The sequence below is a fragment of the Anabrus simplex genome, chromosome 2 (assembly GCF_040414725.1).
Source record: "Anabrus simplex isolate iqAnaSimp1 chromosome 2, ASM4041472v1, whole genome shotgun sequence".
Taxonomy (NCBI): domain Eukaryota; kingdom Metazoa; phylum Arthropoda; class Insecta; order Orthoptera; family Tettigoniidae; genus Anabrus; species Anabrus simplex.
Genome location: NC_090266.1, coordinates 540,725,430 through 540,752,745, shown reverse-complemented (window position 1 = coordinate 540,752,745; position 27,316 = coordinate 540,725,430). Strand labels below are relative to the sequence as shown.

At 39.0% G+C, this 27,316-nt stretch overlaps 1 protein-coding gene across 2 annotated transcripts in view; it reads right to left on the bottom strand.

Annotated features, from left to right (window-relative positions):
* The window catches only part of LOC136862919 (delta(24)-sterol reductase), a 181,744-nt gene that overhangs the window by 139,845 nt on the left and 14,583 nt on the right, over positions 1-27,316 (bottom strand). Inside the window, exon 1 of one of the 2 annotated variants that reach the window (XM_067139200.2) lies at positions 1,625-1,853. The exons of the other annotated variant lie outside the window; for it this stretch is intronic. Within the exon in view, the coding sequence (XP_066995301.2) occupies positions 1,625-1,810 (186 nt within the window). The 5' untranslated portion in view covers positions 1,811-1,853. Of the gene's footprint in view, positions 1-1,624; positions 1,854-27,316 lie in introns of those variants that run through there. 2 annotated transcript variants of the gene reach the window in all.

Here is a 27,316-nt window from a genome sequence, read left to right as displayed (position 1 = left end):
CAGGCATATGACAGTCTAGATAGGGGTAAAATTTACAAGATTATGAAAGAATTTGGAATCCCAAGGAAATTGATTAGATTAACAGAAATGACTTTGAAAACAACGGTATGCAAGGTGAGAGTGGAGCAAGATCTGTCAGAGGAGTTTTTAGTGGAGAGAGGACTAAGACAGGGAGATGTACTTTCCACACTTCTTTTTAACCTAGCATTGGAAAAAGTAATCCGTGAATTGCCCATCAACCCAGGGGGAACCATTTTGAACAGATTAGTACAAGTGATAGCATATGCTGATGATGTAGCAATAATTGCAAGAAATGAAAGAGCTCTTGAAGAGAGCTACTCAGTATTAGAAGGGAAAGCACGGGACCTAGGACTAGAAGTGAATATAAACAAAACAAAATATATGAAGATGGGAGATACAGAGGGAGTAAGAGGAAGGACCCCAGTAAGATTAAATGGGAAGGAATATCAAAGAGTCACATCTTTCAAATATCTAGGCTCTATAATAACAGATGACAATAAAACCTCCGTGGAAATACAGGAGAGGATAACAAGTGGAAACCGATGCTTTTACGCCTTGCAAAATATGTTTAAATCCAGGAATGTCAGCAGGAATACAAAAATTAAAATATACACAACAGTACTAAGACCAATAGTTATGTATGGCTCAGAATGCTGGGTGATGACCTCCAGAGAAGAACAGTGGCTGTTACGGTGGGAAAGGAAGATATTGAGAAAGATATTCAGTGCAGTAAGAGAGCAGGATGGGTGGAGAATGAGGACAAATGTAGAGCTGCAAGGACTGTTTGGCCAGCCAGATATTGTTGCTAAAATTAAGCAGGGAAGAATTAGGTGGGCCGGTCATGTTCAGAGAATGGCAGAAACCTGCACCGTAAAAAAGGTGTTTATAGGGAAACTTGATGGAAGGAGGAGGAGAGGAAGACCCAGGAAAAGGTGGATTGATGATGTTGAGGATGACCTTAGAAAGTTAGGAGTTAAACGTTGGAGAAGAAAAGCTGAGGACCGAGATGAATGGAGGCAGGTGATAAAGGAGGCCAAGGACCTACAAGGACTGTAGCGCCGACCAGTAAGTAAGTAAGTAAGTAAGTATTTTCTCTTAGAGCAGACAGTGCTCCACAATTAAGAGTTGATTGAACTGCAGTGCAATGTTCGTCTTAATGACCAAAATGACCGCTTTCTAATGTCACGAATACGCCCTTTTGTACCAACGTGCATGTAAAGTTCTGTCAATGTTCGGCTCAACGTACATTTGTAAGCGTTTCTTTTCGGTTCTCAAGCTTACCAAAAGTAACATCGTGCAACGATGAGCGATAGAAACTTTCGCAAAAATGCATACCAGGTTCATTCCTGGGGGGCAAAGGCGGCCGGGCGTAAAGCTAACCACTCTACCCCATTACATGCCGAGGTTAACAATGGTGGAAGTCTTTACCTTCCACTCCTCCAAGGGCCTTCATGACCTGTACGGAGGTGACTTTGCTTTGCTTGCATGTGTATGTATGTTTGTGTCGTTGTGCAATAAATATCGTTTCCTATCATTGTGGTTAACACTGGTTCGGTGAATTAGTCCCTTATAAAAATTGATTTGTAGAAGATTGCATTCTTACCTGCTTCTGGATATGTTGTACTTTCCTTACATGCTGTTTCGGGGCACTGCTTAATTTAAATACGACCCAGTTCCTTGCATAGCTCCATATGTCATAGATGAGAGATACAGGTAATAAGAAAGTGCACACTAGAATCCATCGGTAGTTTATGATCAAATGCTCCAAGAAGCTATCGATGTTACTCATAGCTTATCAAGTACGTCTACAGGCCAGTCTGACTGCGCTGTCCATCTACACTGACTTGTTCCTCGATTATATGGCAGATTGCTTATCAAAGTCGGAATCATTATCAGTGCCTCAATGGACAGGTCTGTATGTCTGTGATACTCACAGGTACACGAAACTGATAGAAAAAACGAGTTCAGATTATTTGACGATTCAAATTTGGCACTAGCCGAACTAATGCAAAGCAAAGCAAAGTCACCTCCGTACAGGCCATGAAGGCCCTTGGAGGAGTGGAAGGTAAAGGCTTCCACCATTGTTAACCTCGGCACGAGATGGGGTAGAGTGATTGGCTTTACGCCCGGCCGCCTTTGCCCCCAGGAATTAACCTGGTACGCATTTTTGGTGTAGGCTGAGTGAACCTCAGAGCCACATGCACCTCCGGAAGTGGAAATCTCGTTTCTTAAATTTGGTGATTTCCTGACGGGGATTCGAACCCACGTCCTTCCCGGCGAACCGAGCACGCCTTTACTGCCTCGGCCAGGCAGCCCCTGCCGAACTAATACTGTGTTTAACAATATCGGACACTAGCAAAATACTCTTGCTTCGCTAAGGTTTTTTTTTTTTTTGCTATGGGCTTTACGTCGCACCGACACAGATAGGTCTTATGGCGACGATGGGATAGGAAAGGCCTAGGAGTTGGAAGGAAGCGGCCGTGGCCTTAATTTTTTTTTGCTAGGGGCTTTACGTCGCACCGACACAGATAGGTCTTATGGCGACGATGGGATGGGACAGGCCTAGGAGTTGGAAGGAAGCGGTCGTGGCCTTAATTAAGGTACAGCCCCAGCATTTGCCTGGTGTGAAAATGGGAAACCACGGAAAGCCATTTTCAGGGCTACCGATAGTGGGATTCGAACCTACTATCTCCCGGATGCAAGCTCACAGCCGCGCGCCCCTAACCGCGCGGCCAACTCGCCCGGTCACTAAGGTTTTGAACTGAAAGTTATTATTGAAATGTTTACGTTTTGGGGAGTCCACTGTCGGCTGAGCCCGTAAAATACATCCTTAGTTCGTAGGCCTACGTCAAACGATTTGGGGGAAATTATTATTTATCGTCTGATATAACACTCATTTCAAGCCCGCACAGAAGTGGAATGTTTTAAATCCTACCTTATTTAACATCTAGAACATTAAAGCGACCAACGTGAGAAATTTTGATTTTGTACGTCGAGCAGTAATGAAGGAATGAATGCTCTTTTAGGGGTGATGTTTTTAAATATTTATAACATCTAGGGTATGGAAGACCACCCTTCATGTAAAATTTTAAATTCTTGCCGGAAATGGATTTTGTGTTTTTAAGAGTCAACCACCACCAAAACTCCTTAGGTGAGACGTATTCTGAAGTATAGCCCCTACGATATTTTACACCTAGGACATAAAAGAAGAACTTTCTCATAAAATTACAACTTTGTACGTCAAACAGTTTTGGAGGGATGAATAATTTCGTTTCCGGAACTAACCCCATTTTTAACACTTTAGGATTTAAAATATATACCGCTATTTGGAATTTTGTCTTCGTACGCTAATGCGGTTTTTTTACAAGTTACTTTGCGTCACACCGACACAGATAGGTCTTATGGCGGCGATGGGATAGGAGAGGAGTAACAGTAGGAAGGAAGCGTCCAAACATGGGAAACCACGGAAAAACATCTTCAGGGCTACCGACAGTGGGGTTCGAACCCACTGGATACTGGCCGCACTTAAGCGACTACAGCTATCGAGCTCGGTGTTGAAGCGTTTCAAAGGGAGGAATGAATATATTTGTTATCGGATCTTAACCCACATTTAACCCTCTGAATTTGTTTCAAACCTTCTGTTGTTTAACACCTAGGATACCATTTGAAATTTTAACTTCGTAGTTCAAACGGTTTCATATGAAAGCATATTTTCTCATCATTCAACACACACAACCCAGTAGCGATTTATTGTTTTAACACCACTTCTTATTTAAAATCTAAGACAATGTTATGTTTACAGAGGGCAGCTCCAATTTCTGATCAAAATCGATATGAAACTTCCATTATTATTTAGGTCTTATATATATTAAGCTTGTGGAATTTTACTAGTAATTTGAGGGTTTCAAATATTTAAAAATTAGACGTTCAACGTGCGCAAGAATACGTAGCTACCATTAACGGTATACCGTCTCAAAAATGTTCTCCAGTCGTGTACTAAGTTTAAGATTATTTTATTTAAATCCCCGAGTTTTACATTTTTTTTACAATAAAGGAGAGCAATTGAAAATTCGGTCGAGTACCTTGGCTGTTGTGAAGACTTAGTTTGAGAACTTCAACAACTTTTACATGGTCCCAATCCTTATATACGTGAAATATTTTGAATTATATCATATTTGACACCTACGACACCCGAACCCGAAGTTCTTGTAATGTAACAAATACATACGTCAAATGGTTTGAAGGGATGAATAATTTTGTCATAAGTCTTCAACCCCCCCACCACCTTCCAGCTGAACTCCCTTAGGGGTGTGTTGTTTTAAGACCTGTTGTTATTTAAAATCTAAAACATTTAGGACCAACCATCATGTGAAATTTTAACCTTGTATGTCAAACGGTTTCAGAGCAATGCATGTTTATGATCAGAATTCACATCCGGTTATAATCCCCTAAGGGTTATTATTTTAAGACTATTTTTTACTTAAAATTTAAGACACAGGAGCAATCATCATGTGAAGTTTCAACCTCGTACCGGTACGTCAAACGGCTTCAGAGAAATTAATATTTTTGACATCAGGCCCCAAACACCGGTCAAAACCCCTTAGGAATATATTGTTTCAAGACCACCCCTTATTTAAAATCTAAAATTGTTTACAGGGGCAAAAATAATGTGAAATTTCAACCTCGTATGTCAAACGGTATCAGAGAAATAAATGGTTTCTCATCGGACATCACTACCCAGTCAAAACCCTTTAGGGGTGCATTGTTTGAGGACCACTTCTTATTTAAAATTTAAGACAATGAGGAGTAACCCCCATGTGAAAATTCAACCTCGTATGTCAAGCGATGTCAGAGAAATGGATATTTTTGTCATCGGACCTTACACCCACCCCCCAAGTCAAAACCCGTTAGGAGTGTATTGTTTTAAGACCACTTTTTATTTAAACTCTACTACATATAGGAGCAACCATCATGTGGATTTTCATCCTCGTAAATCAAACAGTTTCAGAGATTATGAATATTTATGTTTTCAGGCTTTACCGTCCTGGTCAAAACATCTTAGGGGTGTATTTTAAGACCACTTGTTATTTAAAATCTAACATCTATATATATAAAGTAGCTTGTCCTGACTGACTGACTGACTGACTGACTGACTGATTCATCATCGCCGAGCCAAAACTACAGGACATAAAGAAATGAAATTTTGGGCATAGATTCATATTAAGATGTAGGTGCTCGCTAAGAGAGGATTTTTGGATATTCCGTCGCTAAGGGGGTGAAAAGGGGGGTGAAATTTTAAAATGAGTGTGTCTATATCTCAAAACTTTAAAAGTTTACAGATGTGAAAATTGGTATTTAGAATCTTCTTTAAAAATAAGGAAACACGTATTTTTTTGTTTTCAGATAATCCCAATAGGAGGGGTGAAAAAGAGGTTGAATGCATTTAATCCGGATACGCTACTTATATCTCAGAAACTGAAGATATTACAGACCTCAAAATTGGTATTTTTGATCGTTGTGAAAAATAAAGAAACAAATATTTTTTTGTTTTTGGAAAATCCAATTAATGCGAGGGTAAAAGGGGGGGTGAATTTTTAAAATGAGTGCATCTATATCTCAAAAATTTTAAAGTTTAGAGATGTAAAAATTAGTATTTAGAATCTTCATTAAAAATAAAGGAACACGTATTTTTTTGTTTTCGGAAAATCCCAATAGGAGGGGTGAAAAGGGGTGAAAAATGTGTTGAATGCCTTTAAAGAGAATACATATATCTCAGAAACTGAAGATATTACAGACCTCAAAATTGGTACTTTTGATCGCTTTCAAAAATAAAGAAACACATACTTTTTGTTTTTGGAAAATCCAATTAATGCGAGGGTGAAAAGGGGGGTGAATATTTAAAATGAGTGCATCTATATCTCAAAAGCTTTAAAGTTTAGAGATGTAAAAATTGGTATTTGAATGCCTTTAAAGAGAATACTTATATCTTAGAAACTGAATATATTACAGACCTGAAAATTGGTATTTGGGATCTACTTTAAAAATAAAGAAACAGGTATTTTTTCGTTTTGGGAAAATCCAAATAATGGGGGGGTGAAAAGGGGGTGATTTTTTAAAATGAGTGTATCTATATCTCAAAACTTTTAAAGTTTATAGATGAAAAAATTGGTATTTAGAATCTCCTTTAATAATAAAGAAACACACATTATTTTGTTTTCGGAAAATCCCAATAGGAAGGGTGGAAAAGGGTGAATAATGGGTTGAATGCCTCTATTGGGGCTACTTATATTTCAGAACCTGAAGATATTACAGACCTGAACATTTGTATTTTGGATCTACTTTAAAAGTAAAGAAACACGTATATTTCGTTTTTTGAAAATCCAAATAATGGGGCGTGAAAAGGGGGGTGAATTTTTTAAAATGAGTGTGTCTACAACTTAAAACTTTAAAATTTACAGATGTAAAAATTGGTAGTTAGAATCTCCTCTAAAAATAAAGGAACACGTATTTTTTTGTTTCCTGTAAATCCTAATGGGAGGGGTGTAAAAAGGTGAAAAATGGGTTGAATGCCTTTAATGAGGATACATATATCTCAGAAACGAAGGATATTACAGAACTGAAAATTTGTATATGGGATCTCCTTTAAAAATAAAGAAACGCGTATTTTAGATTTTGGAAAATTCAATTAATGGCGGTTAAACAGGAGTGACAAATTGGGGTGAATTTTTTGAAAGACTATATCTACAGATTATCTTGGAAACGTAAAATGTTACAGACGTAAAAAGTGGGTGTTTGGAGTCTCCTGTAAATGTAAAGAAACAGAGGTGATTTGTTTTTGGAAACTCCACTTAAGGGGAACTCAAAAGGGGTGAAATTTTAAAATGAGAATTTTTACAGTATATCTAAAAAAACTTAACATGTTACAGAAGTGAAAAATGGTATTTTTTTATCTCTATTAAACATAAAGAAACGTGTATTTTTAGTTTTCGGAAATACCACTTGGGAGGAGTGGGGGTTAAAGTGACTGAAAATGGTGTTGAATTCTTTTAATTAGGCTACTGATATCTCAAAAATGAAGATGTTACAGACGTGAAATTTGATATTTGCAATCTGCTTTAAAAGTAAAGAAACACGTATTCTCGGAAAATCCAATGAAGGGTTGGGGGGGGATGAAAGAATTGAAAAATTAATTGACTTAATTGTATGAGAATACATACATCTAATAAAAACTAAAGTTGTTACAGGCGTGAAAATTCGTATTTGGATCTCCTTTAAAAACAAAGAAAAACGCGTTTTGGGGGGAAACCATCTTGGAGGGCGGGAGTGTAAAGGAGTTGAATTCCTTTCATGAGGACACATAAATCAAAAACTGAAGAAGTTAGAGTCGTGATAATTGGTATTTAGAAGATCCTTTACTATTAAAGAAACAAGTATTTTTTGCGGGAAAATTCACTTAGGGGGGCTGGGGGGAGGGGAGTAGTGTGAAATGAAGTGAAGAATGTAAATTATTTTTATGGGGATACTTATATCTCAAAACTGAAGTTAATAGACGTGAACATTGGTGTTTGGAATCTCCCTTAAACATATAGAAACAAGCCTTCTTTTAATTATTTTTTTGGGGGGGGGGGTAAATACACTTACCGGCGGTAGGGTGTAGAAGGAGGTGAGACCAATTGATTTTACTGTTACTCCGTTGCTCAGGCAGCAGCGCGCCGGTCTCTCACAGCTGGGTTCCGTGGTTCAAATCCCGGTCACTCCATGTGATATTCGTGCTGGACAAAACGGAGGCGGGACAGGTTTTCTCCGGATACTTCGGTTTTCCCTGTCATCAGCCATTCCAGCAACAAATAATAATAATAATAATAATAATAATAATGTTCCGGACCGTCATCAAATATACGGACCGCGCTGGAAACGGCTACTGGACGGGTAATGACTAAGAATGCAGTCCGGCCGCCGGTCCAGTGCCGCCAAGGCACCCAATATAACAGCACGCCGGATCTCCTGAAGGATTTTATCCATATTAAAAATGGATTATAGGAAAAGATGGCAAAGATTTACGTACCCAAATGACCGGGAGGATTACCTGAGCCTAGCCCGGGAAGTACGAACTCGATTGCTGAAAAGGAAGATTGAAAAATGGGAGGAAACGTGCCGTAAAATAAGAAAAAACGAGTCAGATCGCGAATTTCGGCGGATTATATATCTAAAACAATAAGCATTCAATTATAAATTTCAGTATAATACCGTAGCGAAGAACGGGTATCTTGCTAGTCTATATATATAAAATAACTTGTCCTGACTGACTGACTGACTGACTGACTGACTGACTGACTGACTGACTGACTGACTGACTGACTGACTGATTCATCATCGCCGAGCCAAAACTACTGGACATAAAGAAATGAAATTTTGGGGATATATTCATATTAAGATGTAGGTGCTCGCTAAGAGAGGATTTTTGGATATTCCGTCGCTAAGGGGGTGAAAAGGGGGGTGAAATTTTAAAATTAGTGTATCTATATCTCAAAACTTCAAAAGTTTACAGATGTAAAAATTGGTATTTAGAATCTTCTTTAAAATAAGGAAACACGTATTTTTTTGTTTTCAGAAAATCCCAACAGGAGGGGTGAAAAAGGGTGAAAAAGGGTGAAAAATGGGTTGAATGCCTTTAATCAGGATACCGGTACTTATATCTCAGAAACTGAAGATATTACAGACCTGAAAATTGGTACTTTTGATCTCCTTTAAAAATAAAGAAACACGTATTTTTTTGTTTTTGGAAAATCCAATTAATGGGATGGTGAAAAGTGGGTGAATTTTTAAAATGAGTGAATCTATATCTCCAAACTTTTAAAGTTTGCAGATGTAAAAATTGGTATTTAGAATCTTCATTAAAAATAAAGAAACACGTACTTTTTTGTTTTCGGAAAATCGCAATAGGAGGAGTGAAAAGGGGTGAAAAAGAGGTTGAATGCCTTTAATGAGGCTACTTATATCTCAGAAACTGAAGATATTACAGACCTGAAAATTGGTGTTTGGGATCTTCTTTAAAAATAAAGAAACGCGAATTTTTCTTGTTTGTGGAAAATCCAATTAAGGGGGGGGGTGAAAAGGGGGGTAATATTTTAAAATGAGTGTATCTATACCTCAAAACTTTTAAAGGTTATAGATGTGAAAATTGCTATTTAGAATCTCCTTTAAAAATAAAGAAACACGTATATTTTGTTTTCGGAAAATCCTAATAGGAAGGGTGGAAAAGTTGAAAAATTGGTCGAATGCCTTTCATGAGTCTACAGTACTTATATTTCAGAACCTGAAGATATTACAGACTTGAAAATTGGTGTTTGGGATCTTTAAAAATAAAGAAACACGTATGTTTTTGTTTGTGGAAAATCCAATTAATGGGGGGGGGGGGTGAACAGGGGGTGATTTTTTAAAATGAGTGTATCTATATCTCAAAACTTTTAAAGTTTATAGATGAAAAAAATGGTATTTAGTATCTCCTTATATAATAAAGAAACACATATTATTTTGTTTTCGGAAAATCCCAATAGGAAGGGTGGAAAAGGGTGAATAATGGGTTGAATGCCTTTATTCGGGCTACTTATATTTCAGAACCTGAAGATATTACAGACCTGAACATTTGTATTTTGGATCTACTTTAAAAGTAAAGAAACACGAATTTTTCGTTTTTTGAAAATCCAAATAATGGGGGGTGAAAAGGGGGGTGAATTTTTTAAAATGAGTGTGTCTACAACTTAAAACTTTAAAATTTACAAATGTAAAAATTGGTAGTCAGAATCTCCTCTAAAAATAAAGGAACACGTATTTTTTTGTTTCCTGTAAATCCTAACAGGAGGGGTGTAAAAGGGTGAAAAATGGGTTGAATGCCTTTAATGAGGATACATATATCTCAGAAACGAAGGATATTACAGAACTGAAAATTTGTATATGGGATCTCCTTTAAAAATAAAGAAACGCGTATTGTAGTTTTTGGAAAATCCAATTAATGGCGGTTAAACAGGAGTGACAAATTGGGGTGAATTTTTTGAAAGACTATATCTTCAGATTATCTTGGAAACGTAAAATGTTACAGACGTAAAAAGTGGGTGTTTGGAGTCTCCTGTAAATGTAAAGAAACAGAGGTGATTTGTTTTTGGAAACTCCACTTAAGGGGAACTCAAAAGGGGTGAAATTTTAAAATGAGAATTTTTACAGTATATCTAAAAAAACTTAACATGTTACAGTAGTGAAAAATGGTATTTTTTATCTCTATTAAACATAAAGAAACGTGTATTTTTAGTTTTCGGAAATACCACTTGGGAGGAGGGGGGGTTAAAGTGACTGAAAATGGTGTTGAATTCTTTTAATTAGGCTACTGATATCTCAAAAATGAAGATGTTACAGACGTGAAATTTGATATTTGCAATCTTCTTTAAAAGTAAAGAAACACGTATTCTCGGAAAATCCAATGAAGTGTTAGGGGGGGGGGGGATGAAAGAATTGAAAAACTAATTGACTTAATTGTATGAGAATACATACATCTAATAAAAACTAAAGATGTTACAGACGTGAAAATTCGTATTTGGATCTCCTTTAAAAACAAAGAAAAACGCGTTTTGGGGGGAAACCATCTTGGAGGGCGGGAGTGTAAAGGAGTTGAATTCCTTTCATGAGGACACATAAATCAAAAACTGAAGAAGTTAGAGTCGTGATCATTGGTATTTAGAAGATCCTTTACTATTAAAGAAACAAGTATTTTTCAGTTAGGGGGGCGGGGGGGGGGAGTAGTGTGAAATGAAGTGAAGAATGTAAATTATTTTTATGGGGATACTTATATCTCAAAACTGAAGGTAATAGACGTGAACATTGGTGTTTGGAATCTCCCTTAAACATATAGAAACAAGCCTTCTTTTAATTTTTTTGGCGGGGGGGGGGGTGGTAAATAAACTTAACGGCGGTAGGGTGTAGAAGGAGGTGAGACCAATTGATTTTACTGTTATTAATGTACTTATAAGGATCCTCCGTTGCTCAGGCAGCAGCGCGCCGGCCTCTCACAGCTGGGTTCCGTGGTTCAAATCCCGGTCACTCCATGTGATATTCGTGCTGGACAAAACGGAGGCGGGACAGGTTTTTCTCCGGATACTTCGGTTTTCCCTGTCATCAGACATTCTAGCAACAAATAATAATAATAATAATAATAATAATAATAATAATAATAATAATAATAATGTTCCGGACCGTCATCAAATGTGCGGACCGCGCTGGAAACGGCTACTGGACGGGTAATGACTAAGAATACAGTCCGGCCGCCGGTCCAGTGCCGCCAAGGCACCCAATATAACAGCACGCCGGATCTCCTGAAGGATTTTATCCATATTAAAAATATTATAGGAAAAGATGGTAAAGATTTACGTACCCAACTGACCGGGAGGAATACCTGAGCCTAGCCCGGGAAGTACGAACTCGATTGCTGGAAAGGAAGATTGAAAAATGGGAGGAAACGTGCCGTAAAATAAGAAAAAACGAGTCAGATCGGGAATTTTGGTGGATTCTCGCAGAAAACGAGTCAGATCGCGAATTTCGGCGGATTATATATCTAAAACAATAAGCATTCAATTATAAATTTCAGTATAATACCGTAGCGAAGCACGGGTATCTTGCTAGTACTGTATATAGGACAACCATCGTGTGAAATTTAAAGCTCGTATGCAAACGCTTTGAGAGAAATGAATATTTATTTCGTCAGCTACCCCCTTCCAGTCAAACCTCCTTAGGGTTGTATTGTCCTAAGACCACTTCTTATTTAAAATCAACTCCATATAAGGGCAACCACAATGTGAAATTTCAATCTCACATGTTAGTCGGTTTCACCCTTAGAGGTGTATTATTTTAAGACAACATTTTATTTAAAATCTAAGACATATAGGAAAAATATTTATGTGAAATTTCAAACTCGTATGTCAAACGGTTTGAGAGAATTGAATATGTCATCACCCCCCGCCTCCGTTGTAAACCGTTAGGGGTGTATTATTTTAAAAACACATGTTATTCAAAATTTAAGACATATAGAAGGAACCATCACCATCATGTGAAATTTCAATCTCGTATGCCTACTGGTTTCAGATAAATCAATATTTTTTTGTTTTCGGATATTAACCCCCACTGAATTGTGTTTCTAAACTTGTGCTATTTATCACCTAGTTCATAAAGGAGCAGTTGTGAGTGACATTTAATTTTTTTTCGAAAAACGGTTTCAGAGTAATGAATATTTTGTTTTTCAGGGTTTTACCCCCGTTTCATCCCCTTAGAGGTGGAATTTTTTGAAACCCTTACTTAGTGGGTGCCTAAGTTGTAATAGCAATGTATCCACAACATTCCATTTATGTAGAGTAGTTTTGTCTGGGTGTTGGTATTCAACCAGTCAGCATATTGCCCTATATACAGATACGTATCCTCATAAAAATACTTCAACCACTACTTCAACTTATTTCACCCTCCCCCCCCCCCCCACCTAAGTGGAGTTTACGAAAAAAATACGTGTTTCTTGATTTTTCAAGGTGATTCCAAATACCAACCTTCATGTCTCAAACATGTTCAGTTTTTGAGATATACAGTAAGTATCCTCATAAAAATAATTCATATCATTTTTCACTTCTTTTCACCCACCCCTTAGGTGGATTTTTTACGAAAACAAAAATATACGTGTCTCTTTATTTTTAAAGGAGATTCCAAATACCAAATTTCACGTCTGTAACCTTCATATTTGAGATATAAGTATCCTCATGAATAGAATTAAATCTTTTTCACTTCCTTTCACCCTTCCCCCTTACGCGGACTTCCCGAAAAAGTACGTGTTCCTTTATTTATAATAATAATGGCGTATGGCTTTTAGTGCCGGGAGTGTCCGAGGACAAGTTCGGCTCGCCAGATGCAGGACTTTCGATTTGACTCCCGTAGGCGACCTGCGCGTCGTGATGAGGATGAAATGATGATGAAGATAACACATACACCCAGCCCCCATGCCAGCGAAACTAACCAATTAAGGTTAAAATTCCTGACCCTGCCGGGGATCGAACCAGGGACCCCTGTGACCGAAGGCAGCACGCTAACCATTCAGCCACGGAGCCGGACCCTTTATTTATAAAGGAGATTCTAATACCAATTTTCACGACTGTACGAGTAACATCTTCATTTTTAAGCCATAAGTAGGCCTATCCTAATAAAAATAATTCAACTCCTTTTACACCCACCACCCCTTAAGTTGATTTCCCTCCCAAAAATACGTGTTACCGGGCGAATTGGCCGTGCGGTTAGGAGCGCGCAGCTGTGAGCTCGCATCCGGGAGATAGTGGGTTCGAAACCCACTGTCGGCAGCCCTGAAGATGGTTTTCCGTGGTTTCCTATTGTCACACCAGGCAAATGCTGGGTCTGTACCTTAATTAAGGCCGCTTCCTTCCCATTCCTAGGCCTTTCCTATCCCATCGTCGCCATAAGACTTATCTGTGTCGGTGCGACGTAAAACAACTAGCAAAAACATACGTATTTCTTTATTTTTAATGGAGATTCCAAATACCAATTTTCACGTCGGTAATCAACAGTTTTTGAGATATCAGTATCCTAATAAACAGAATTCAACCCCATTTTCAGGCCTTTTTGCCCTCCTTAATTATTTTTCTGAAAACAAAAAAATTACGTGTTTGTTTGTTTTTAAGAGATATTAATTATAGCAATTTTCTCGTCTGTAGCATGTTATGCTCATTTAAAAATTTCACCCACTTTTTTTACTTCCCCAATTTTTACGAATGCCTCTAACAAATAATGCGCGTTTCTTTACTTTTATAGGAGATTCCAAATACGAGTCTCCGCGTGTTATGTTTTTTTAGATATGCTGCAGATATACTCATTTTAATTTTCACCTCCTTTGTCACTGCTCTTCATCCCCCTCCCTTACATGGATTTTCCAAAAACAAGAAAATATGTTTTTCTTTGTTTTTAAGGGGGATTTAAAACCAATTTTCATGTCTGTAACATCTTCGGTTTTTGAGATATAAGTATCCTCATAAAACGCATTTAACCCGTTTTTTGGAAATTATATGTGTATGATCATTTCTGTTGCCTTGGTTAGCTCAGAACATTTAATCTCTTTGCATTACCACTTAATGAATCCCACAGGAGGCCACCCTAACTTACATGTCTGAAATGTGGGTTAGGATATTTTTATCTGCAGTAAATTCTCTGAATTTATGCAGTCTTCGCCAATCAAAATATCTGTTAGTTTATAATTAATCACTAAAAGTATGGCCTTTCAAATTACATTTAATTCAATTCCATACTTTATTTCATCAAAATAATTGAAATAGAAATGGCGTATGGCTTTTAGCGCCGGGAGTGTCCGAGGACATGTTCGGCTCGCCAGGTGCAGGTCTTTTGAATTGACACCCATAGGCAACCTGCGCGTCGTGAGAGGATGAAATGATGATGAAAACGACACATACACCCATCCCCCGTGCCAACAAAATTAACCAATGATGGTTAAAATTCCCAACCCTGACAGGAATCGAACCCAGGACCCCTGAGCCCAAAGGCCATTATGCTAACCATTTAGCCATGGAGCCGTACACCAAAACCATTAACATACATGTACTGCCTAATATACAAAAATACATTATAAGACAAAGAAGCAACACTTCCACTCCCATCTGAAATGAACAGAGTTAATGCCTGCAACATTCACCTCACACATTTTCATTAAGCTTAATGAATCCCACAGGAGCCTACTCCGACTTAAATATATGGAATGTGGGTTAGGATATTCTTATCTGGAATAAATTCTCTGAATTTATGCAGCATCCTCGCCAATCAAGACGTTTTACTAATCTATAGGTTATTATTTATCACTAAATATAAGGTCTTATGTTGTTGTTGTTGTTGTTGTTGTTGTTGAGTCATCAGTCCATAGACTGGTTTGATGCAGCTCTCCATGCCACCCTATCCTGTGCTAACCTTTTCATTTCTACGTAACGATTGCATCCTACATCTGCTCTAATCTGTTTGTCATATTCATACCTTGGTCTACCCCTACCGTTCTTGCCACCTACACTTCCTTCAAACACCAACTGAACAAGTCCTGGGTGTCTTAAGATGTGTCCTATCATTCTATCTCTTCTTCTCGTCAAATGTAGCCAAATCGATCTCCTCTCACCAATTCGATTCAGTATCTCTTCATTCGTGATTCGATCTATCCATCTCACCTTCAGCATTCTTCTGTAACACCACATTTCAAAAGCTTCTATTCTCTTTCTTTCTGAGCTAGTTATCGTCCATGTTTCACTTCCATACAATGCAACGCTCCACACAAAAGTCTTCAAAAACATTTTTCTAATTCCGATATCAATGTTTGAAGTGAGCAAATTTCTTTTCTTAAGAAAATTCTTCCTGGCTTGTGCTAGTCTGCATTTTATGTCCTCCTTACTTCTGCCATCGTTGGTTATTTTACTACCCAAGTAACAATATTCATCTACTTCCTTTAAGACTTCGTTTCCTAATCTAATATTTCCTACATCACCTGCCTTCGTTCGACTGCACTCCATTACTTTTGTTTTGGACTTATTTATTTTCATCTTGTACTCCTTACCTAAAACTTCATCCATACCATTCAGCAACTTCTCGAGATCTTCTGCAGTCTCAGATAAAATAACAATATCATCGGCAAATCTCAAGGTTTTGATTTCCTCTCCTTGGACTGTGATTCCCTTTCCAAATTTCTCTTTGATTTCCTTTACTGCCTGTTCTATGTAAACATTGAAAAGGAGAGGGGACAAACTGCAGCCTTGCCTCACTCCTTTCTGGATTGCTGCTTCTTTTTCAAAACCCTCGATTCTTATCACTGCAGACTGATTTTTATACAGGTTGTAGATAATTCTTCGTTCTCGGTATCTGATCCCTATCATCTTCAGAATCATAAATAGCCTGGTCCAATCAACATTATCGAATGCCTTTTCTAGATCTACGAATGCCATGTACGTGGGCTTGTCCTTCTTGATTCGATCCTCTAAGATCAGACGTAAAGTCAGGATTGCTTCACGTGTTCCTACATTTCTTCTGAAGCCAAATTGATCTTCCCCCAACTCAGCTTCAACTTGTTTTTCCATTCTTTGTGATGTTTGGGACATCACTGAAGGTTTTTAATTATTGAACTATATATTTAATTGATAAGATGTATATATTTAATCACTGATAGGTCATGTTTAAATTAATATGTATATATATAGGGTCTTTATCATCCATTTCAATCATCATTTCATTTCTTTGTATCGCGGCTATAACGTATTCTGAACGAACAAATTAATGGGTAAAGTATTTCAACATCACGCATATTTATAACTTGCAGTAAATTTTCCAATAGGCGTTGTGAGGTGACCAGAGTCAGCAGGCTAATTTCAGCCCAATTCCAGGAAAAGTACGTCATCGAGATTACGAGAGACCTTACCCTCTCCAATTCATGAAGATACAGTTGATACATTATTAACACCCACTTTTCAAACTCGGCTTGTGGACGCTTTATTTCAGCGGGAAAGTTCAGCCTATGCGAATGAACGTAATGAAGCAACGTGATGGATTGACAGCTATACATCGGAGAAGGGATGAGACCTCGAATCTTACTGGACCATGTGATATGGATGATGGAAGGTGACTTGTGAACCGATAAATACCACCGACAAGTGCTGGAGAGGACATTATCATTCAGACTCACATTCAGATTCGTATTCGGAGATTCGGACATTCTGATTCTGATTCTCACGCTTGGAAGATACTCTTACTACGATTATACGTCTACACATCGGAGAAGATTTTAACTTAGTTCACTTCGCATCTGAGTATATTCTACTCAAAAGTTACTCTCATTGGGACTTGTTATCTCAATGACGAGAGGTAGTCAACGGGAGACCGGTTCTGACTGGTATAGGGGAGGAGAGCTTTTATTATGAATTTAGCTACGCTACTGTTCCGTAATACGGAAAAATACGAAGGTATTCTCTCCATGAACATAACCCATGGTGGTTTTGCACTTAAAATTAGGACTCATTACGACTTTATGTAAGGAGTACAATAGGAAGTGTTAAAGACAGGAAATGTGGATGTAGGACTGGAATCCAACAACAGATGAGGCAGCCTGTACGAGAAATCCACCCATCTTCAGCTTCAAGACAACAGAGTCTACATTTGGTGAGCTTATGGCATAAGTTACTGCAAGTCTTCGCGCAACAGTTCATTTTCTTAGAGTTAATTTCATTCACTTTTTCTTTTGCTTCCGTAAGTTCAGATTTCGTTAATACGCCGTTACGTCACGTTTTCATCTTAATAAATAGCTGTTTTAATTTGTATTTTATGAAATGATTATTAATGATCCTTGAATTCCAAGTTAGTGTACTTAATGATTTGTGTTCCGTTCACCCCACCCCTGGGAGTTTTTTGAGTCTCATTACGTATTTTTATTTATTATTATTATTATTATTATTATTATTATTATTATTATTATTATTATTATTATTAATTATCTACTTTTGTTTTCAAGCCATAAGCTTGAAGACTGGCGCACTTGGGATACTGTTTCTGGAGAAACAATGGCATATCATTTATTTATTTTAATATTAAAGTGACCCGCCACGTTATAAATTTGTCATACTGTAACAGTAAATTTGGTACTTCGGTAGAGATGAGACGCAGGGCGTGTACCAGTCGCTGAAGTGCATACAGAGGGAGAGGGTTTGTTTAAAAGAAATCCTAAAAACCTTTTTTCAGAGTTTATTAAAAGATTGAAATTAATATCACCTCTGTACAGCGTATACAGTCGATAATGTTCCTCGTCCTATGGCTGGCGATGTCCTTGGATTCCGGCAGCTCCATTTTCTATAGCAGCGAACCACCATTCGTCCCCCGATGGAAGTTCTAGAAGATCTATTCGGTGTCTTGAAAATCCATGGCGTTGAGGTAGTCCTTGTAAATGGTGAACATGAATGAACATCGTTAAGCTCTGGGGCGAGTTAATGCAAAGGCTGCTTCTGCACAGATGAGAGAGTGTTTATAAATGCTTTTAACAAAGTCCAAACACAAATGTCTCGGTGAAATGTCACTTAATTTTGTCACGTGCCAAGTGAAAGAAATATTCATAAAATAAAGTCCACTCGGAACTGATTGTCGAGTTTAACAGAATTACTTAAAGTTCGTTGCATCTAGTACAACGTGAAGTAATGTCACATGACTCAGTTCATTGAAGCACTGTTCAATATAATTTAAATGAAATAAAGATGTTCCGCTCGTGAATCAGAACTCATTCACGTATTGAAAATAACATGAAACCAAAGACGAAATTAATTGAGTACTGACAGTCCTTGGTTCGACTGTTCGTAAACTAAATGTCCGCAGAATTGAAATACACTGTTCATTAGAATAGAAATGCACTGTTCACACATGCACAGTTCACAGTTTATGACGTAAAATGTCGACACAGTTTATGGATTGGTAAATTAAATTTGGATTCAAACACAGTTTTATAACTCAAAGTATTTAGTACTTGGCAAGGAGCAATCAGTTCTAAGTCCTGTCCATAAAATTTCAATTTTGAGCACTCGAAAACGTTTGTGGGTCGTAGACACTCGTATAGAGTAACAGTCAATAGATAATGTCCAGGCGATACACAATTCACCTCACGTCCTATCGGAGTAAAAGTTGTCACGATAGAAATCTGCATAAGTCCATATCCAACACAATTAAGTTAAAGTCCACGAACTTGAAACTTAATAGCGGCTTCACGCTCGATCACGGTACCCGCGAACTGACTGTGCGAATACTACAGTCTAGTGTGCATGTAGAAATTCCGGCCACACACTGGTATTACACTCAGGCAACATACTGTAACCTGCTGGAACACACACACTGCAGCATACTGTAACCTGCTGGAATAGACACTCACTGATCTGCTGAGCGAAACAGTACGTATTTATATCTGATCCGTCGAAACTCGTAGAACATTCTATATCGGTCCAGGCTCTGTAGTGCGGCGAGGCATGCTGTGACGTCACCCGCTCACTACGTCACGCGCGCAGCTGTTGCTCGCTGTCGAGTTAGTTCTTCGTAAGCGGTCCGGAGCATAACACGTAAGTTTAAGATTTTATGACGGGGACTTAGTTGGTACCGCCGTTACCGGTACATCTCCCCCTCCTCCTGGGGAAAAGACAATTCGATAGGATTTTCTTTTAATGATATTCTCTCCTGAAATATTTCTTTAGGTTGGCTGCATTGTAAATGCCCTCGATGCTTCCATCCAGTTTATTAATTTTGTATGCCCCGTTCTCGAGAACCTCTGCAATTCTATATGGTCCTACATAAAGTGGGCAAAACTTTGCATAAATGCGAAGTTCAGGATGTGAAACAGCTGGTTTTCTTATCAATAGCCAGGGGGTTTAGATACAGAGTGACACATTTAGAAATGATACCATTATTTTCCATTTCCTTTATCACAGTCCTGGCTTCCTCTCGGTACTTCTCAGGAACTGGATAGGGCCGTTTTTTATAAGGAGAGGTGTCCTTGACATTCAATTGGTATTCAAAATCTCTAATAACGCCGGGTTTGTCATAAAAAACTTCAGGGAATTTCTCAAATATTTGCTGAGTCGCTTCTGCCACGTGGGAATCGAACTCTGGGCTTTCAGCCGCACTGGTGAGAAATATGAAGTGATCACGACCTTCGTCGAACACATCCTCAACAATGGGCACTTCCTGGCCCTCGACGGGTCCCTCTTGACCGGGTCTACCCTCTTCGCAATCTATTTCATCGGCAGGCAAAGCATCGCTCATCTTGCCTCCGGCTTCTAAGAATGGGGTACCCAGACTTTGGCACTTCAAATTATTACAATCTACCAGCTGCAACTCTACAGAGTCGATATTAAAAAATCGTATGACGTTGGCAGGATAATCAATGATTCCCCCATACTTGGCTAGGAAATCTGACCCTAGGATGACGTTGAATTTCATCGGCGAAATGACTAGGGATATATGCTCGAACTGGACACCTTCAATGTCAAATGTAACAAAAGCTTGAAATTTACATTTGATATGCTTGTCCGGTACTATCCCTTTAATTTTGATCTGTGCGACTGGTATCAATAATATGTCTTCTCCCCCCTTCAACATTTCAATTAACCTCTCAGACATTAATGAAGCCTGAGCTCCAGAATCGATTAAGGCAGTTACGTAAAGGGTATCCAAAGTAATATTAATAACTGGAAGACTTCGCTGGACCTTCGGTGTTGTAGGAGTGGGATCTTCATACAAGAGATCTGAGTCATCCAAGTACCAGTAATTAATATTAGTGACACAAATTATTTCCCCTCTACTACGGTTTTCAGGCAATCTTATTGTTGTGTTGTCGAAGTTTTTTTTAATTGCGCCTGTCGATTCAAGGTTGGTCGCAGGCGTCGTGTTCTGTCTTCTGGCATGCTCTTGATATTCTAAAGAGGTAGCGCCAGGTAATCCTTCATCCCGGTTTCGATTCTGGATATATTCGCGAGTTTCTCTCCATCTTCTTTCGATCTCGGCTCTCGGCGAATCTCCATCTCGAGTAAGTGACTCGATAGGTTTTTTCCACGTTTGATTACGTCTGTAAGGCGTACTTTGCCCGTACGGACGTCTCCTAAATCGTCGGAAAGGAGATAATGGATCTCTCCGTGGTTCTACTTCCTCACGGGGTTCGGGATTCGATCTCGGCGGGTTGTTAACTTCGACATGGTTGGTTGCAACCTCTTTCGTCTTAGTAACCCTGGATGGATTTTGTGTATGGGCAGTGTCAATTTTCCTTAATAAATCATCAAGTTGTTCTAGGTCTTGAACATTGGCTGCCACAAGAATTTCTTGTACATGCGCCGGAAATTGTAAAGTTACTACCTGTATTAACTCCTGTTCTGGCAAAGGAGGATCAAAGAATTGCATCTTCTTTAATTGGGAAATGAGAAAATCAGAATATCGCGAAGAATTAATAGCTGTGTTGTATCTCCAAGAGTACAATTGTAGCTTAATCAAATGTTGAATTTCCGAATTCCAAAACCTCTTCAACAAGGCTTCCTTGAACTCATCATAGGTTTTAATGTTAAATTTAAATGCTGTGTACCAATTTAGTGCTTTCCCTTCCAATAATCTAGAAGCTATCCTCAATTGATAATCGGATCGTACTTTATTCTCTTGAAAGTACTCTTCAATATTGAGAAGGAATTCTTTCGCTGTGTACTCTTCCTTTCCGGAAAATTTTGCAGGTTTATCGTCTGATAATTTTAAGACAGTGGAAATGCTAGAAGTATCTCCGCTAGACCCTTGACACTGGTGTGTAGACACCTCCTTCTCCACCTGAGAGATTCTATTATCAATCGTCTCTATTTTTCCTTGCAATTCGACCTTGATAGTCTTAACTTGTCCACGGATGGAGTTTTCCACGCTCTGGACTTCCTTTTCGAGGTCCTGCTTCACTTCATTTACATCGCGGCCTATGCGAATGATTTGAGTATGTGCGCTATCTAATTGGTTTTTTACATGCTTATCTGTTTCCTCCTGCCTTGTCTTAAGTAAATTAACCTCATTACTTATTTTCTGAAAGTTAGTCTTAAAAGATTCATGGATGTTATCCTGAATAGAGGCTATTTTTGCTTGTGCCTGTGATAACTGACCATGAGATTCTTTAAATTCTGCCTTTAAGCTTTCAACTTCCTTAATCAATTGATGTGAGGTAGGAAAAGAAGCTTTTAAGTCTTCAACTATTTGTAGTTTAAGGTCCTGTTTTACTGTTTCTAGGTCATGGGTGAGGCGTTCGTTTATTTCCGTAAACTTAGAATTAATCTTCACATTAGTTTCTGAGAATCTTTTTTCAATCTCAGAACCAGCTTTAGTAAGCCTATTTTCCAAATTAGCATTAACTTCGGTAAACTTGGTATTAATTACTTTAGTTACTTGTGTGATACGACTTTCTAAGTTGGCTGTAGTTGCGGTACTGGTCTCATTGATACGAGTGTTAATCTCAGTAATACGAGATTCTAAAGTAGTACCTAATTGAGCAGTTACAGCATTGGCCTTATTAATACGAGTATCTAATCGAGCCTGCGATTCGGCGATCCGTTCATTTAAGCTAATCTTAAGAGCTTCAATAGCAGCTAAAATATTTTCCATTTTGATGGTAATGTATTTAAACCAAGCAACAAGAAAATCATAAATCACTTGAAAAGAATTCAGATATCACCATTATTGTCTAATGGTTAAAAGTTCATATTCAAAGTCATTCTCAAAAAGAAAAATCTCCAAGACATTTAACACACAAAAATTATCCCACTTCTTATAACACTTCTTATAATAGAGAAGTTAAATCTTGTTAGAAAGTTCACTGTAATGTCAATAGTTATTCCACATAAAGCACTGGGAATGTATCTGAATTAAATTACTAAGTCACACGATTTTAGTGCGATTTTGTCTATCACTGCACTTCTAAATTTATTACTAGTACTTCAAAATTGAGCCTATAATGGTTAAGTGTCAATTTAATGTCTACTGCACTCATAATTAAGTTCTGATATTGCTGAAGCGCTAATTTCTAATTTTACTGCACTCCAAATCGGCCCCGATACGACTGGGGCGCCAATTTCTTCCCCCTCTCCTCTGTAACAGTAAATTTGGTACTTCGGTAGAGATGAGACGCAGGGCGTGTACCAGTCGCTGAAGTGCATACAGAGGAAGAGGATTTGTTTAAAAGAAATCCTAAAAACCTTTTTTCAGAGTTTATTAAAAGATTGAAATTAATATCACCTCTGTACAGCGTATACAGTCGAAAATGTTCCTCGTCCTATGGCTGGCGATGTCCTTGGATTCCGGCAGCTCCATTTTCCATAGCAGCGAACCACCATTCGTCCCCCGATGGAAGTTCTAGAAGATCTATTCGGTGTCTTGAAAATCCATGGCGTTGAGGTAGTCCTTGTAAATGGTGAACATGAATGAACATCGTTAAGCTCTGGGGCGAGTTAATGCAAAGGCTGCTTCTGCACAGATGAGAGAGTGTTTATAAATGCTTTTAACAAAGTCCAAACACAAATGTCTCGGTGAAATGTCACTTAATTTTGTCACGTGCCAAGTGAAAGAAATATTCATAAAATAAAGTCCACTCGGAACTGATTGTCGAGTTTAACAGAATTACTTAAAGTTCGTTGCATCTAGTACAACGTGAAGTAATGTCACATGACTCAGTTCATTGAAGCACTGTTCAATATAATTTAAATGAAATAAAGATGTTCCGCTCGTGAATCAGAACTCATTCACGTATTGAAAATAACATGAAACCAAAGACGAAATTAATTGAGTACTGACAGTCCTTGGTTCGACTGTTCGTAAACTAAATGTCCGCAGAATTGAAATACACTGTTCATTAGAATAGAAATGCACTGTTCACACATGCACAGTTCACAGTTTATGACGTAAAATGTCGACACAGTTTATGGATTGGTAAATTAAATTTGGATTCAAACACAGTTTTATAACTCAAAGTATTTAGTACTTGGCAAGGAGCAATCAGTTCTAAGTCCTGTCCATAAAATTTCAATTTTGAGCACTCGAAAACGTTTGTGGGTCGTAGACACTCGTATAGAGTAACAGTCAATAGATAATGTCCAGGCGATACACAATTCACCTCACGTCCTATCGGAGTAAAAGTTGTCACGATAGAAATCTGCATAAGTCCATATCCAACACAATTAAGTTAAAGTCCACGAACTTGAAACTTAATAGCGGCTTCACGCTCGATCACGGTACCCGCGAACTGACTGTGCGAATACTACAGTCTAGTGTGCATGTAGAAATTCCGGCCACACACTGGTATTACACTCAGGCAACATACTGTAACCTGCTGGAACACACACACTGCAGCATACTGTAACCTGCTGGAATAGACACTCACTGATCTGCTGAGCGAAACAGTACGTATTTATATCTGATCCGTCGAAACTCGTAGAACATTCTATATCGGTCCAGGCTCTGTAGTGCGGCGAGGCATGCTGTGACGTCACCCGCTCACTACGTCACGCGCGCAGCTGTTGCTCGCTGTCGAGTTAGTTCTTCGTAAGCGGTCCGGAGCATAACACGTAAGTTTAAGATTTTATGACGGGGACTTAGTTGGTACCGCCGTTACCGGTACAATACATCTGTGGGCAAAGTGGGTACGTCACATCTTCTGTAAATAATACGTGTTAAAATTTTGCAGGCATGAGATACTAAACTAATAGTGCGGTAGTTTTCACACCTGTCAGCACCGGCTTTCTTGGGAATAGGTATAACAACATTCTGCCGAAAATCGGATGGGACTTCTCCTGTCTCATACATCTTGCACACTAAATGAAATAACCTTACCATGCTGGTTTCTCCTAAGGCAGTCAGTAATTCAGAGGGAATATCATCAATTCCAGGTGCCTTGTTCCTATTTAGGCCACTCACAGCTCTGTCAAACTCTGACCTCAAAATTGGGTCTCCCATTTCATCAGCATCAACAGCATCTTCATGTTCCAGAACCAAATTATCTACATCGTTACCTTGATACAACTGTTGGATATGCTCCTGCCATCTTTCTGCTTTGTCTTCTTTCCCTAGAAGTGGCTTTCCATCTGAGCTCTTAATATTCATGCACCTAGATTTCCTTTCTCCAAAGGTTTCCTTGATTTTCCTGTATGCAGCATCTACCTTTCCCAGGACCATACAGCCTTCGACATCCTTGCACTTCTCCTTCAGCCATTCTTCCTTAGCTACCTTGCACTTTCTATCCACTTCATTCTTTAATCGCCTGTATTCTTTTCTGCCCTCTTCATTTCTAGCATTCTTGTATTTTCGTCGTTCATCAATCAGGTCTAGTGTCTCCTGAGTTATCCACTGATTCTTAGTTGATCTTTTCTTCCTTCCTAACATTTCTTCAGCAGCCCTACTGACTTCATTTTTCATGACTCTCCACTCTTCCTCTACTGTGTTTCCTTCGGCCTTTTCATTTAGTCCTTGTGCAACATGTTCCTTGAAACAATACATCACACTCTTTTCTTTCAACTTGTCTAGATCCCATCTTTTTGCATTCTTTCCTTTCTTCAATTTCTTCAACTTCAGATGGCATTTCATGACCAACAAGTTGTGGTCAGAGTCCACGTCTGCTCCTGGGAAAGTTTTGCAATCCAACACCTGGTTTCTGAATCTCTGCCTAATCATAATGAAGTCTATTTGATACCTTCCAGTGTCTCCAGGTCTCGTCCACGTATACAGCCGTCGTTTGTGGTGTTTGAACCAAGTATTGGCGAGGACTAAATTATGGTCAGTGCAGAATTCAACCAGCCGACTTCCTCTTTCGTTCCTTTGTCCCAATCCAAATTCTCCTACTGTGCTACCTTCTCTTCCTTGGCCTACCACTGCGTTCCAGTCTCCCATCACAATTAGATTCTCGTCACCTTTGACATATTGTATTAAATCTTCTATCTCCTCATATATTCTTTCAATTTCATCATCATCCGCTGAACTAGTAGGCATATAGACCTGCACTATTGTGGTGGGCATTGGTTTGGTGTCTATCTTGGCGACAATAATTCTTTCACTATGCTGGTCGTAGTAGCTTATCCGCTGCCCTATTTTCTTATTCATTATTAAACCAACTCCTGCATTACCCCTGTTTGATTTCGTGTTGATAATTCGGTAGTCGCCTGACCAAAAATCCTGTTCTTCCTGCCAACGTACTTCACTTATACCAACTACATCTAACTTTAGCCTATCCATCTCCCTTTTCAGATTCTCTAACCTACCACAACGATTCAAACTTCTAACATTCCACGCTCCGACTCGGAGAATGTCAGTATCCATCTTCCTGATGATCGCCCCCTCTCGTGTAGTCCCCACCCGGAGATCCGAATGGGGGACTAGTTTACCTCCGGAATATTTTACCCGGGAGGAAGCCATCATCAGTACATCATTCATACAGAGAGAGCTGCATGTCCTCGGGAGGTGGTTACGGCTGTAGTTTCCCGTTGCTTTCAGCCGTGTAGCAGTATCAACACAGCTAAGCCATGTTGAGTATTATTACAAGGCCGTATCAGTCAATCATCTAGACTGCCGCCATGGCAACTACCGAAAGGCTGCTACCCCCCTTTCGATGAACCATTCGTTAGTCTGGTCTCTCAACAGATACCCATCCGATTGGTTGCACCTGCGGCTCGGCTATCTGCATCATTGGGACAAGCGAGCCTCCCCACCGCGGCAAGGTCACATGGTTCGCAGAGGAGGAAGGTCTTATATGTTACATTTATGTCAATTCCATACTTAATTAATCAAAATCATTACACAGAACCAATAAGCACATATTCCCATCATCCCCATCTACTTTCTCTCCCCTCTCCATGAAACAGAGTTATTGCCTATAAAATTTCTCCTGACTCCCTTAATTAGCTACAAAGACCAAGACCAGAAATAGACAACTGTCATATGTCTAGACACAGTTGCTGAAGGTAACAGACGACAACAGCTATGATAAGCACAGGAAAATTTCCATAATTTACTAAAGTGACTACAAAGGGTCCGCCTCTGTGGTGTAGTGGTTAGTGTGATTAGCTGCCACCCCGGGAGGCCCGGGTTCGATTTCCGGCTCTGCCACGAAATTTGAAAAGCGGTACGAGGGCTGGAACGGGGTCCACTCAGCCTCGGGAGGTCAACTGAGTAGAGGTGGGTTCGATTCCCACCTCAGCCATCCTGGAAGTGGTTTTCCGTGGTTTCCCCACTTCTCCTCCAGGCAAATGCCGAGATGGTACCTAATTTAAGGCCACGGCCGCTTCTTTCCCTCTTCCTTGTCTGTCCCTTCCAATCTTCCCATCCCCCACCAAGGCTCCTGTTCAGCATAGCAGGTGAGGCCGCCTGGGCGAGGTACTGGTCATCCTCCCCAGTTGTATCCCCAACCCAGAGTCTGAAGCTCCAGGACACTGCCCTTGAGGCGGTAGAGGTGGGATCCCTCGCTGAGTCCGAGGGAATAGCCAAACCTGGAGGGTAAGCAGGTTAAGAAAGAAAGACTGCAAAGGACTAATTCTTTCATTTTTTGTTCATAGCATCACCAATTCATAATCACTGACTAGCTTACGCAATGTAAACAATACTGTATATGCATGCGCATGATTTAAAGTGATTTGATAGGATCTGAGGATTTTCTTATAGAATGAAACATTTCATTTTTTTGTTTAATAGTGTGTATTTT